The sequence below is a fragment of the Bos indicus x Bos taurus genome, chromosome 1, assembly GCF_003369695.1.
Source record: "Bos indicus x Bos taurus breed Angus x Brahman F1 hybrid chromosome 1, Bos_hybrid_MaternalHap_v2.0, whole genome shotgun sequence".
Classification (NCBI taxonomy): Eukaryota; Metazoa; Chordata; class Mammalia; order Artiodactyla; family Bovidae; genus Bos; species Bos indicus x Bos taurus.
Window position 1 is genome coordinate 69,984,818 of NC_040076.1, and position 14,536 is coordinate 69,999,353.

The 14,536-nt window shown below is 35.5% G+C and overlaps 1 protein-coding gene and 2 non-coding genes across 13 annotated transcripts in view; all 3 read right to left on the bottom strand.

Annotated features, from left to right (window-relative positions):
* The window catches only part of LRCH3 (leucine rich repeats and calponin homology domain containing 3), a 107,852-nt gene that overhangs the window by 15,777 nt on the left and 77,539 nt on the right, over nucleotides 1-14,536 (bottom strand). For 2 of the 11 annotated variants that reach the window (XM_027536787.1, XM_027536765.1), the window contains exons 13-17: nucleotides 10,999-11,049; nucleotides 9,438-9,491; nucleotides 5,191-5,262; nucleotides 1,212-1,260; nucleotides 331-438 (exon numbers count right to left, since the gene is read on the bottom strand). In XM_027536787.1, coding sequence (XP_027392588.1) covers nucleotides 331-438; nucleotides 1,212-1,260; nucleotides 5,191-5,262; nucleotides 9,438-9,491; nucleotides 10,999-11,049 — 334 coding nt within the window. The remainder of the gene's footprint in view (nucleotides 1-330; nucleotides 439-1,211; nucleotides 1,261-5,190; nucleotides 5,263-9,437; nucleotides 9,492-10,998; nucleotides 11,050-14,536) is intronic. The other 9 variants (XM_027536824.1, XM_027536796.1, XM_027536853.1 and 6 more) reach the window with 5 other exon arrangements.
* Nucleotides 13,613-13,684, bottom strand: LOC113899660. The gene has a single exon (XR_003512952.1). It is a non-coding gene; the product is annotated as a small nucleolar RNA U2-30 (small nucleolar RNA).
* Nucleotides 13,855-13,934, bottom strand: LOC113899675. Its single transcript, XR_003512954.1, has one exon. It is a non-coding gene; the product is annotated as a small nucleolar RNA U2-19 (small nucleolar RNA).

A 14,536-nucleotide genomic window follows, 5' to 3' on the forward strand; every position in this document is an offset into this window, starting at 1 on the left:
GAACAAAATGAATTTGAGCAAGATTAAGATTCTTTTCCTTTAATGTCAGTGAGATCACAGACAAATGCAGAGCTTAAAACTTTGTCTCAGTGACACCATAGGGTAGAAGTTTATTATTGTGTTTTGTTTTTGTTTGGCCACACCACACAGGGTGCAGGATCTTAGTTCCCTGACCATGGATTGAACCCGGGCCCTGGCAGTAAGAGCACCGAATCCTAACCATTGGATTGCCAAGGAATTCCCAGGGGAGAAATTTAAAAGCATGTTAACAGTTAATGTCATTGTATAACCACCTCCACCCCTATCCCTCTTTTAGTCACTACCACCTACCTTTATTTGTTTCTGTCCTGACAGCTCCTCGGAAAAGGAAGCTTTCAGGGCGCTGGGGCTGGTTTCTCTGGATAGCAGCAGGAAAAGAATATGCAGGGGAATGATGAGCTGAATCAGCATGGAAAAGCAAAATAAAATTAAAGGAGATGGAAAAAAATTAAATATAATAATAGACGTGACAAAAGTTCAATAAATGATAAATGAAAAAGAAATGTTAAATGTTGCAATGATATAAAATAATAATTTTATTAATAGAAAAATCTGGTACAGAAAAGTAACCCTGAAAACAGGAGGGCTGTTTGTATGTATTTTTATTTTTTAGGCCACACCACATGGCTTGTGGAATCTCAGTTCCCCAACCAGGGACTGAACCCAGACCATGGCAGTGAAAGCCTGGAATCCTAACCACTAGGCCACCAGGGAATTCCCTGTTTATTTGAATCTTTCACTCTAGTTGTGGTGTGTGGGCTTAGCTGCTCCACGACATGTGGGACCTTAGTTCTCCAACCAGGGATCAAACCTACACTCCCTGCATTGAAAGGTGATTCTTAACTACTGGACCACCAGCCAAGTTTCATGTATGTATTTTTAACTGTCATGTTATTCTTGGTGTTATCAATAAAGACAGAATGAATGTTAATATATTAAATAGTCTTGTGCCAACCTATAGCCCTGCTAGCAAATACTCATTTTTTTGTATCAAAAGGCTGAGTAGCTGAACAACCAATTGAATTAAAAAATGAAAAATGTGCAGAGTTCCCATATTTGTGCCTGATTTCTCAGAAAAGGAAGCCACTGCCATTTAAGAAGGAATTTATCAGGAAAACTCTGGTAAAGAATTATAATAAGGATGTGGTTAATTGTACTTTTGTGTCTATTACCTGTTTCTGTTGTAGGTGAATTTGATACAGCATTAGATCTGTCATCATTCTGTGGAGAAATAAATACATCAATACTTATTATTCAAGAAGAGGTACTTTCCACATTTGTGGTAACTTAGGGATTATAAAAAAAAACCATGCAACTCTATTCAAAATAAAATTCAGAAATGAGAATTTGGTATAATAAATTAATTTTGAGTATTTTTTAATGCCAAATCTTTTACTTGGTTCTAGAGAATATAAGATTTAAGTAACACATTCTCTAAAGATAGTCCTATTATGTAACAAACAGGTCTTTCCTAAGACTGTGAAAAATTAAATCATCCTAAGGCAGAAAATTTTATTGGGAAATGTATAGGAGAGAATAGAATTTTATTTTACAATAGTGTTTTTCTGGGATACTTTCTAAAGTATTTCTCCTCTACTCCTCAAATAATGTTTTAAGAAAGAGTAATGAAGATTTCTTCATTTCATCTAGGAAATAAGATGGTGCAAGATGATATCTGTATTTTGAGACTAGTATTTGAATCCAAAATCTTTTTAATTTATTGACCAAAGGAACTATAAAGGAGAGAGAAGTAGCTCAACTGGTATAAGGTATACCTAAAAAAAGGGACTGAAGTTAAGCTAATTAAAAAAGAAGTATTGGTTAGCTGGGTTAAAGATATTAAAGACATGGCAGAGAAGTAAAATCAACAAAAGCTAGAATTAACGTTTTTTAGGACTTGATATCAAGTTATATTAAATGATTAATGAATTATACTCAATAATTTATGATAACTGAGACATTTTTGAACAGAACGACTTTAAAACACAACATACACATGTACACACTCCCATACGCATATACACACTCCCATGCTTTTTTCTCCCTTTTGGGTTTCAGTATTTTCAGAAATCTTTTATCTCAAATTGTAGTTGGGTAGGTGAAATTAATGATGAAAGGAAATTTTAACTGCTATAAATAAATAATAAACAGAAGCCATGCTGTTGAGAAAATTACTGGACTGACCTGAAAGACAATTCTGAGGTAATGATTCCTTGATTTTATACTCTCAGGCCAAGAATTAAGACTTAAAAAGTAAGCTGCATTCTTGAGTGAAGAACTGTATCACATCTTCATTAGTGAAAAAGACAATATGTTCATCAAGTATAAAGATGCCAGTAAACAAAATTTAGGATGCGGAGAAGAAATGGGAATTTAAATAACAAGTTTAAAGTAAAAGCAACAGGCACTAGTAAAGGGAATGAACAGGCAAGCGAGGCAAAAGCTGGATATCTTTATAAGGGAACAAAAGACTATCCTTATCTTCAAAGAATATGAAATAGGAAGGAGAAAGCTAGTTAGCTAAACAAAGACCTGTTGAAGAACCAATGGTACACATTGAAAAACATAAGAAGTAGAGATTATTCCAGATACAGAGGGGAAAAAAACATTTAAAAGACCTATTACTGTGAGATACATTAGAAACTTTTAACACATTTAGGAAATAAAATGATAAAGTTAACAGGCAACTCTACTAGATAAGGATCATGGCATCTGGTCCCATCACTTCATGGCAAACAGAGGGGGAAACACTGGAAACAGTGACAAACTTTATTTTTGGGGCTCCAAAATCACTGCAGATGGTGACTGCAGTCATGAAATTAAAAGACGCTTGCTCCTAGGAAGAAAAGTTATGACCAACCTGGACAGCATATTAAAAAGCAGAGACATTACTTTGCCAACAAAGGTCCGTCTAGTCAAAGCTATGTTTTTTCCAGTAGTCATGTATGGATGTGAGAGTAGGACCATAAAGAAAGCTGAGTGCCGAAGAATTGATGCTTTTGAACTGTGGTGTTGGAGAAGACTCTTGAGAGTCCCTTACACAGCAAGAAGACCCAACCAGTCCATCCTAAAGGAAATAAGTCCTGAATATTCAGTGGAAGGACTGATGTTAAAGCTGAAACTCCAATACTTTGGCCATTTGATGCGAAGAACTGACTCATTTGAGAAGACCCTGATGCTGGGAAAGACTGAAGGTGGGAGGAGAAGGGGACGACAGAGGATGAGATGGTTGGATGGCATTACCGACTCAATGGACATGAGTTTGAGTAAACTCCAGGAGTTGGTGATGGACAGGGAGGCCTGGTGTGCTACAGTCCATGGGGTTGCAAAGAGTGCAACACGACTGAGCAACTGAACTGAACTAGGTAAGGAAGAGCTGAAACACATTCCACTGAATGGCAGCCAATATTCTCACCTCCAGAAGTACCAAAAGATAAAATGCAGTTGGGTGTAATGGAAAACAAAGCCAGATTAGAGGGGACTTATAAAATGGGGACTTTTTAAAATATATTTTTATTGAAACTGTAAGTCTAACTGATTTGCATTCCAGTATATAAAATAATTAGCTCAAACCATGCTGATACCCTGACTGTAACAAATTAACTTTTCTCTTATATACCTTCCTTGAAAGAATTTTGAAAACAGTCCCTCAGATAATTTTCTGTGTTGTTCAAATAAGGAACATACTGAGAAAGGCTAGCAAAAGGTTAATATAGAAGAGAATTAGAAAGTTTTTTCAGGAGTCATTCAGGTATGAGTAGCTTCAATAAGAACCAGAAAGAAGGTTTATCAGGTTTACAGATGTAAGCTGGAGTTAGCATCTGGAAGGACATGACTCTAGATTCTGAAAGTATTCTGGTAAACTGCTGCTGCTGCTGCTAAGTCGCTTCAGTCGTGTCCAACTCTGTGCGACCCCAAAGATGGCAGCCCACCAGGCTCCCCCGTCCCTGGGATTCTCCAGGCAAGAACACTGGAGTGGGTTGCCATTTCCTTCTCCAATGCATGAAAGTGAAAAGTGAAAGTGAAGTCGCTCAGTCGTGTCCGACTTTTAGCGACCCCATGGACTGCAGCCCACCAGGCTCCTTCGTCCATGGGATTTTCCAGGCAAGAGTACTAGAGTGGGGTGCCACTGCCTTCTGGTAAGCTAGAAAATTTTAAATGTTCACAAATAAAAATTAAGCAGGAAAACAAGATACAATACTTAGAAATTATTATCATTTAGGAGTATAATTAAAACATTTGAGAATTACAGTGGGTACTGAGTAAAATGAACAACTGAAAAGGGAAACCCCAACCTAACACTCAGGTAAAGATGAGAATAACCCTGGTTTCATGCTCAGCACCACATGGGCTCTAATGAGGGGGACCATGGAGCCAAAATGGAGGGCAGAGAACTTGTGAAAGTCCATAAGGACAAACAGGTTAGGAAAGGTACATAAAAGGGCCAAAGCTTAACTTACAGATAAGACAAGGGAGGCATCAAAATAATTTTCAATTATAAAGATTCTCCCTACATAAGAACTACTAAATAACTAGAAAATCTCCACTCTGAAAAGAAAAGAAGAAACAGGTGAGGTGTAAATCACAGGAGGACATATATAAGTTAGACAAGGAGAGGACCTGGTTGACAATGAGGATTATTAATCATTTATGTATCAAATGATAATAAGCATGGAATTATCATCCTTAGAGGGAAGCCTTCAAAAAATAAAACACCACAGGTTTTTAATTTAGACTTACAGGCCATATGATCTCCACTGTAACTTCCTAGTTAAGCACAAAAGCAGCCATAGACACATGGGAGTGGCTGTGTGTCAATAAAACAGAAACAGGTGGCCTAGGGACCACAGCTTACTGACTCCTGCTATAAAAGGGTTTTGGCAGCGGACAGTCTCCCAGTTTGGGAGACTGGGACTCAAGTTATTTCGCATGCACTTAGCCAACAGAGTTAATTCAAATAAAAACTCATGATCAAAGTAAAATAGTAACAAAGTTACAAAGTAAACTCATGATCAAAAAATTCTTTGATAATAAAATTAGAATATTTCAAGCAAAATCTCAATATAAAGAATGAATGAAGGCTCTATGTTTCTGGCATAATAAAACTTGCAAAAATTCCTGGTAAATTACAATAACGAGATATACGGATACCTGAAGAGGCCTGAAGGCAGAAGCAGGAGGCAGGGGAGCAGCATAACCCACTTGATTCACACCTGACAGCGACTAAATTGCAAAAGAAAATGAGAAGAAACAGAAGGCAGCATTTATGTTAGAAAATGTCAGACAGACAGGCAGGCAGGCAGGCAGATCTTCTCAGTAAAAGCAGAAAAGGAAAGGTCACTGACAAACTTTCAAATGGTTCACTAAGACACTGACAGGGCAGAAAGAGAATACCTGGGAGAAAAGGCCTGTAATTTAACACAGTTTCTCCACCTTTAATTCAACTATTTCAATACCCCATACCACATTAATCAAGAAGTGAAAGATAAGATTTAATATAGAAATAAAATAGAACGTAATTTTTTTTTTAATAGCAAAACAGCCTTAGAAACAAATGACTCCTGTGCTATTCCTATAACAAGGGAAACAAATCCAGTCAAAGAGTTCATTTTAACTGACCAGAACTGGCATGAATAAGGGCAATATTTTTTCAATATTAATCCAAATTAGACTTATTATAATTCAGTTTAATGGCTCTGGAGTGAAATGCCAGGATGTAAGGGTTTTGCATCACACCTTAAGGATGAACCAGCATTTCATTTCTGCTTCCGTGAAAGTCCAAATGACCTCTAAAACATACAATTTTCCTTTTGTTTGAATCTTTTATCCTTTCACCAATCTATGAATACATACAACTAGTTAAATATATTAGAGATACTGTTATAATCTATTATACAGAATTTTATAGATAAAAGCTGTTCAAAACATGACAATTTTTTTTTACTGGTGGGGAATGGAAATCAGAGAAGACAAGACTATCACAAAGGGTGCTTGGGTGGGATTTTACCTGTTAAAAATGCCAAAGGCTTAAAGATATTAAAGTCTTTATAAGTTAAATAATTAAAAAAATTAAACTATGATCACAAATACCTGAATCATGGGATAAATGAACAGGAACACAAGTGGTATTTAGAAAAAGGTAAGATGGTCAATAAAATAAATACAACTATAATTTTAATGAATTGATAGATAGCAATGTTTTTTTCATGTGTGCAAAAAAAAAAAACATGTAATACTCACAGTAAGATTATCTATCTTCAGGCAGAAAAAAGTGAAGAAAGAAATGTACCAAGAACAGACTGTGACAGCAGTCTTACATTTTATATGCTTGTACTTGTTTAGATTTCCTGGGCTTCTTTATAATAAAATGGACTTGAATTACTGTCAATCTCAAGTATGTGCTGTGTGCCTAGTCGTAGTCATGTCTGACTCTGAGACCCCACAGACTGTAGCCCATTAGCCTCCTCTGTCCATTGGGATTCTCCAGGCAAGACTACTGGAGTGGTTTGCCATGTTCTCCTTCAGGGGAGCTTCCCAACCCAAGAACTGAATGCCAGGGATCAAACGCAGGTCTCCCACATTGCAGGCAGGTTTTTTTATCATGTGAGCTTACCAGGGAAGCCCAATCTCAAGTATAAAAAGGCTAAATGGAACTATGTTGGCAAAGGAGGAAAAAAATGAATGGAGAGAAGAGGAAGTGAAATGAGTCAAAATCTTTGCTAGTATCTAGCACTAAGTTGGCAAAGAAGGAAAAAAGGAATGAAGAGAAGAGGAAGTGAAATGAGTCTAGATACTTGCTAGTATCTAGAAATGGGCTAGACATAGATGTAACATATACAAAAGCAACAAAGCCTGAAGGGCAACCGAAAAGGAATGTTAGTGTAACAGATATTAAACATTTCTAATACTTATATCAAATCCCATATTTCAAGGTCTTTAAATCAAATTCAACATTTACTTGCTGTATCATCAGACCTTCTCATCACGAAACTATTTTTTTTTGACAACTTTTTCTTTTTTTCCTGACTGTGATTTAATTTATTTTAGCCATTCCATGCAACTTGCAGGATCTCAGTTCCCTGGACTAAACCTGGGCCACTGCAGTGAAAACTCCTAATCCTAACCACTTGACCACCTTAACAAATGAGCAATTATTACATGTAAAGAATACATAAAACTTCCAAATTATTCAGGAATTACTTATTAGTAATTATAAATAATGTATCCCAGGAATTATGATAGGGATTGAGTATACATAGGTAAATGCAACAGAGAATATCCCCATGCCCATGAAATTTATAATCTAACAGTCTATCGTTGGGGGAGGGATATAAAAAGCAATAAACTCCCACCTAAAAGTACTATGAAGACAAGTAACAGTGGAGAACTGATTTGGGGTAAGCAGTGTTGCAGAAAAGCCATTTTAAGCATGTGACATTTAAGTTGATACCAGATAGATCAGTAGGAGTCAACCAACGGGTATATGCAGGGAATGAACAACATTGCATGCAGAGGGAACAGCATTTGCAAAGATCCTGAGGTGGAAAAGGGTTTCTCATATCTGTAGAGCAGAAAAAAATGCTGACATAGCATGAGACCAGAGATGAGAGACAGATAATAGCCAGAGTGCACAGGAACTTAAAGGCCATGTTAAGAAGTTTGCAACTTATTCTAAAGGGTTTGCAGACCGTGTTAAGAAGTATATGGACTTTATTCTACCGTGTGAAGATGATACTTAAGCTCTTACGTCATTTAAGAGTAGTTTTGATAAGACCAGAGGAGAGGTATGATTTAAAAAAAGGCTCTTTGTGTACATGTTGGACACTATTTGGCATGCAAAAATATCTGAGACATGGTTCTTGCTTTTAAAGGCCATCTAATTTACGCCAGACATGAATACTATTAAGTAAAATAGTAGTGTACGTGTTTGAAAATGGCTGAAATTTCAAATTTCACGCTAAGGGGGGATTTTGTGGCTGTTTTTCCAAATTCCACTTTTTCCTTGATAAAAATGTTTGGGCATTCAGCACTTACTGTATGTGTTATTAAATCTCATATTCAGTTCCCTAAAGTGTTTTCAATTATAGTACAGGAGGCAACATAGCACGGTGTTCATGCAGGTTTTAAGTCACCTGGATCTAGATCTGAACCAGCCTTGTACTTATTAGCTATGTGATCTTGGAGAAATCACATCTGGACAAAACACTCTGTGCCTCAGTAATCATTTGTAAAATGGTGTTAAGTTTACCCTTAGCTCTTTAGGCTGCTGTGAGGATGAATGAAATAATGCTGGTACAGCGTCTGGATCATCACAGGCTCTCAGTATTTTTCTACATTAATTTATTATTTGCTTCTCAAGCCAATTAACTTCAACTAAAACTCCAGAAGCTTATTTCTTTATAAGACTGCCCAGTTAAAATGTGCTTTATCCATCATAAAGGAAATGATGATTGCAGAACACAGAGATTTTGACAGTGAAAGTTTATGTAACAGAAATCTCATGCTGATGTATGTAGTTCATGCAGTAGCATGCACAGAGGCAGCAGTTACCAGCTCCTAAGACAGGAATTGCTACAGACAATAGGCTTTTGAACTGCTGCTTTTCAATACTACAGTGAAAAAAGTAACATAAAACATGATGGGAAAACCAATTGTGTAAATGGTTAGAATCCTCTTGCAAAGCTGATAAAAATAAGGCTCTCAATAAAATTCTTGTGTTATACTCATTTTCAGCTAATGAAACAGACAATAAGTAAACCAATGTGTTTTACGGCATCTTCTAATGTGTTCAATAAAATCAAATAAAATTTAAAAGGAAAAGCAAACTAATGTTAACAAAGATCAGTAGATAGCATTCCAAGTTAATGTTTCCCTTAGTTTAAAACATAAAATGAGTATGGAGGGATAATCTTGAGATGGAAGTATTTTTTTTAAAGTTTGGGATTTTCAGTAGCTTAAAATAGATAATAAAATAGGGTGTCAAATACACAGTTGTATAATTAGCATCATGAAGTAATAAGGGAACCATTAATCATACAGGTGACTCACAAAACAAATTAATGATTAACAACGTACATCTGTAATTAGAAATTACATTTTAAAAACTAATATATTATGCCCTCTCCTCCAACACACATACGAAGCCAATATGGTTCTCAATGCAGATGTTTTACTTTTGAGAACACTAACAAAGGTATTTGAATCACATCTGCAGAATACTTGGAATACTGGGTAAATCATGAAAAGTAATGTAGGGAGACATTCTAACTATTTGTAAAGCATTCAGTAATGCTGCTCATCATGTTTTATGGTATTTAGATCAATTCAGAAAGAAAAGTACAATAGCTATTCTCCAATCTTACAGCAATGTAAAACTCCATTTTGTGCAAGGTTCTTACCACTAACAAGGCACTATCATCAGTGTGTTGAGACCTTCTGGATGGGAAGGGACACTGGAGAGGTGGAGAAAAATGAAGCAGTGTCAAAACCAAGCTATGCACACACACGACGAATTTCACAAATACACATGCAGAGAGACATATTAACATATACTTGTAAAGATGCCAACATACAGGACCACATTCACAGTCATTCAGACTTCATGCGTCATAACAGCTAGTAAGTTGTGAGTAATGATTTTCTTCTAAAGAACTTAAACAATTTCAAATATGATTTTATTGCCTAATCTAAAGTGAGGAGGAAATTATTCTCTGTTCTAAGAAGAGAAAGCTGAAGTACAGATGTAGCAATAATATAAAGAATTTCTGCTTATTTAGTGAGCTAGTGATAAATTAAAAATAATAAACCCAAGAGTCATGCCTCCTATTCCAAGCGTCTCTTCATTACCTTTCAAGACAAAACAAGGGTACAATTGGAAATTTTAAAGTGTACATGTCATTTTCCTAAGAGCTTTAGTTTCATATAATGAATTATTCCAGAAGGATCATTAAGAAGGAAATATTTGGGTTTAAAAAGGAAGAGTATATTAACTTATCAAATTCTGACTGTCAAAAGTTTGTATAGTTATTACCATGAGAAGAAAAGACAACTGAAGATGCTTGAGTGAATCTTTCAGGTGTTACACCAATGCCCAAGTTCTCAAATAAATGAACAAAAATAGTTATTATATGTCTAAGATTTTAAAAACTTTATAATGGATAATTTAAAACATTTCCAATTATTTTACCAATCTAGAAACACTTGTGCTACGACAACACTGTGCTGAAAACTGATGCTTATAAAGCCCCATGTGTTAGGTTTTCAAATAACTTATTTTACAAAAAACAAAGTCATCATTCACATGAAAAAACATGTTAATGCATTCTTAAGGAAGTGATCATAAACTCAAAAAATAAAAAGGCAAAGACAAAGGAAAACAGCTAATTAAAAAGCCAACTACAAGAAAAATACTCATTTAGTAAGCATCAGTTTAACAGATCAAAACAGGTGCACAGATTTTTAAAAAGGTTAATAAGCAATTAATCTTACATGTCAATTTGTAATGAAAATGCACAACTTATGATAAAATTAATGTGTACAAAGTATAACCAATAACATACACACTTAGGAAATGAGCTCTGAAGTGGAAATACTATGTAGAGCTTTTGGTTTAATACTGACACCAATCACCTGTGTTAGATACAGATCTCAGGACCATCTCTCATTACACAATAGCTTTGAAAATGGATGAGGGAGATGATATCTCTGCCGGGGAAGCAAGGAGGGTAATAAATAACCTCCAGATGGATGTGTATAAATTAAAAAAAAAATCCTGATCTATAGATTGTAATAAACTTCCTGGCCCATGTCTTTTTCTCCCTAGTAAGTAGATTTTTGTGAAGAGAAAAAAGAAAATGCCAATAATTTGATCACTAAAAACATATGATAATCACATGCAAACTATTTCATTTTCATTGCAGTAATAAAAAATTTCAAAGAAAGGTGATTATATAAACTTACCTCACCAACTAAGGGGGTGTGTTGTTTTTGTGGACTTTGCGATGCTTTTTGCTATATACCCCACAAGAAAGGGAAGTTGGTTAGAATTTGGAACACTGGAAATGAAAAATTCTGTTCATTAAATAACCACTCACATTAATTTCTGTATCTCTTATGTATGACACTTTTCTAAACTAATTGGTTACAAGATGCCACCCTTTCCTTAAGTAGCTTATATTTTAAATGCGGAAAAGCAGTAAGCTGATATATAGTACTTTTCTGTGTATAAAAGCATCTATAAACAGAACATTTAAAAACAACGCTTTTTTAAATATGTACACGGATAAAAACATATTCACAGAGTAGTGATTTCTCACTAAATTTTCTCAATGAAATCATTCTTTCTCTAATGGCTTCAAATATTACTCCAATGCTAACAGCTTTAGCTCTCTCCCATCAGCCAAATTTCAGGCTTGTATTTTCAAATGTCTGTGGAAACTCTCTACCTGGAAACCCCACTGTCATCTTACGTTCAACATAACCAAAAAAACCCTTCCATTTCCCGTAATAACTGGCTCTTTCATTTAACTTGCTAACTTCTGTTATTACATCAATTAATAATCTCACAATATCTGCACTGAGTGTTTTACAATGTGTTCCTATACACAGTATCTCAAGTGATTCTTCTTATTCTGTGAGATAAACACCATAATCATATTCTGTAAAGATGAAAAAATTGAGGATAGAGAGTTTGTACGGTCTGTGCAAGGTCACAAAGTAAGCAGCAGAACTCAGATTCATACCAATGTCTTCTGACTCTAAATCTGACCTTCTTTCCACAAAGCTAATTCCCATCAAAACCATTCTTTTAGCCTCAAAATCTTGCTTTGGAACCTTTTGTTCCCCATTCATTGTCAATAATTTTTCAACATTCACTACACATCTATGTATAGGACATAATGATGCTTCTTCTAAAAACTCTTACTGTTATTTTATAAAACCCTTTGTGGTAGCAAGGGGTGTAGCACATACCATACTAACAAAAGTACTAGGTGCAGCCACAGTTATTCTGAAGTAGTTGATATTTAACTGTTAAATATTACACAAATAAGGAAAATAAAGGCATAGAACGGCTCAGTAACTTTCCAAAAGTCAAGCATATACCTAGTAGCAGAGCTAGATTCAAATTTAGGTATTTCTGATACTAGGACCTTACCATTGGACAACACGGCTTTTCCTTAGGAAACTTAGAGATTGTCTAGTTTTATGCCTTCATCTAATTACTGCAATTACTCTCTATTTCATTTTCTTGCTTTCCTCATCTTTTAATATATTCTTACATGAGATTAGTTTTTCAGAAGTACCTTCCCTCTAATGTTTTTCTCCTGCTTAAGAACTAAAATTGCTCTTGTCTGCCTAACTGTTTAAGATCAAACTCCAATTTGACCTTTAATCAAGGCTATCTACAATGTAATTATCTCTTACTAGTTATATGACTTCTACATATGGCAAGCTAAATGAGTTATTTTATGTAAAATGGATAGAACACTTAGGACATAATATGTGTTAGCCATTATCATTAACTGAGAGTCAGTACAGCATTCTGGTCATAGACCAGGGATTTGAGCCAGCCTGTCCCTCCTTCTTTTTTCTTTCCAGTTTTATTGAGATGTAAGAATCTGCCTGCAATGTGGGAGACCCGGGTTCGATCACTGGGTTGGGAAGATCCCCTGGAGGAGGGCATGGCAACCCACTCCAGTATTCTTGCCTGGAGAATGCCCAAGGACAGAGGAGGTTGGTGTGCTACAGTCCATGGGGTCGCAAAGAGTCAGACAACTTGAGCAACTAAGCACATAATTCACACATGGCACTGTATCAGTTTAAGGCAGAGAGCACTATGATCTGACTTACAGAAGTCATGAAATGATTACCATAATAAATTTAGTGATATCTACCATCTCATACAGATTCAAAATAAAAGAAAAAAAAAAAGATGAAATGATGAACTCTTAGGATTTACTTTCTTAACAACTTTCACATTTAACATATATGCTGTATTAATACATTACATCTCTAATTCTTATTTACCTTATGATTGGAAGTTTGTACCTTTTGGATACCTTCATCAAATTCCCCTTCCCCCATGCCATGCCTCTGGTAATCACAATTCTGACCTCTTTTTCTATGAGCTTGTCTGTTTTTGAAGTATAACTGATCAACAACACTATATTAGTTCCTGGTACACAATATAATGATTTCATATTTCTAAATCAAAGTGATCACCATGGTAAGTCTAGTTACCATCAAATTTTTTTTTTTTAAAGAAACTTTTCCATCCGCTTCATTTCCATTTTCTATTCAGTCTATCTTGATTAGAATCTTTGCTCTGCCACTTACTAGCTGAGTATTTAACCTTAGGAAAACTCTTATCCTCTCTGGGCATCAAATATCATCATTGCAGGCTTTATACATTTGAAAAAAATATAAGAATTTATCATGTGTATGGTAGTTAAAGAAGATACACTTTGGCTAGAGTTATGAAACAAGAGAAAGCAATTAGAGGGTGAGTGATTCATCTGTTCAATCATTTAAAAAGTATTTACTGAACTTTACTGTTTTTTTTTTTTTTTAATTCTGAGCTCAGATCAAGTGTAGAAACCTTCATAGTTATATAAAGTTCTGCAGTAAAATCTTTTCATCATTGCTCAGAATTGATCAGCCTTTCATACAAGCACACCCACAACCAACTCTCACTTACCCACCAATAAGCCCCTTATTTATCCAGTCACCTACACACACACACACACACACACACACACACACACACACGCACGCACCCACCCCTTCATACCCCTTATTTTAAATTATTCTTTTGCTTCTCAGAACTACAGAGATCATGCATCAGATACACTGGGTGGTCTTCTGATGCTCAGATTTGGCTACTTTCATCACTGATCCACTTCAGTAAGAGCAGATCTCAGAGAATGAACTTTACTGTTGGCTAAGGCTTCTGAAGGCTTGGTTAGACCTAGAGAAACATCAGTGAATAAACACGATAGAAAGAACATGTCCCTTTCTTCATGGAATTTACAGATAAATAAGAGAGACAGATACATATATATGGGCCATGCCACTAGGCTTGTGGGATTTTAGTTCCCTGACCAGGAATCCAACAAGGGCCTGTGGCAGTGAGAGCGTAGAGTCCTAACCACTGGACCACCAGGGAATTCCTGGGAGAGACATATATTAAACATGCGAAAATATAAATAATTATTTTAAAAAGAAAAAAAAAAACTAAGGTAATTGCAGAACAAAAAGATGTAAGTAACACAGGCCAAAAAAGTGAACCAGATTTAGAGACAACTACAGAGTCTGTTTAAAACAGAAGTATTAATAAGGATTATTAACTGAGTAGCTGGGGAGAAACAGAAAGGAAAGAATCTAAGATGACTAAAGTATTAAGCCCGTGAGCCTTGCAAATTTTTGAGGTAAGAAAGTGAGTGATAGGTTCAGGTAACGATAGTTTAAATCTTCATGGCACTTTACAGTTTACACAACA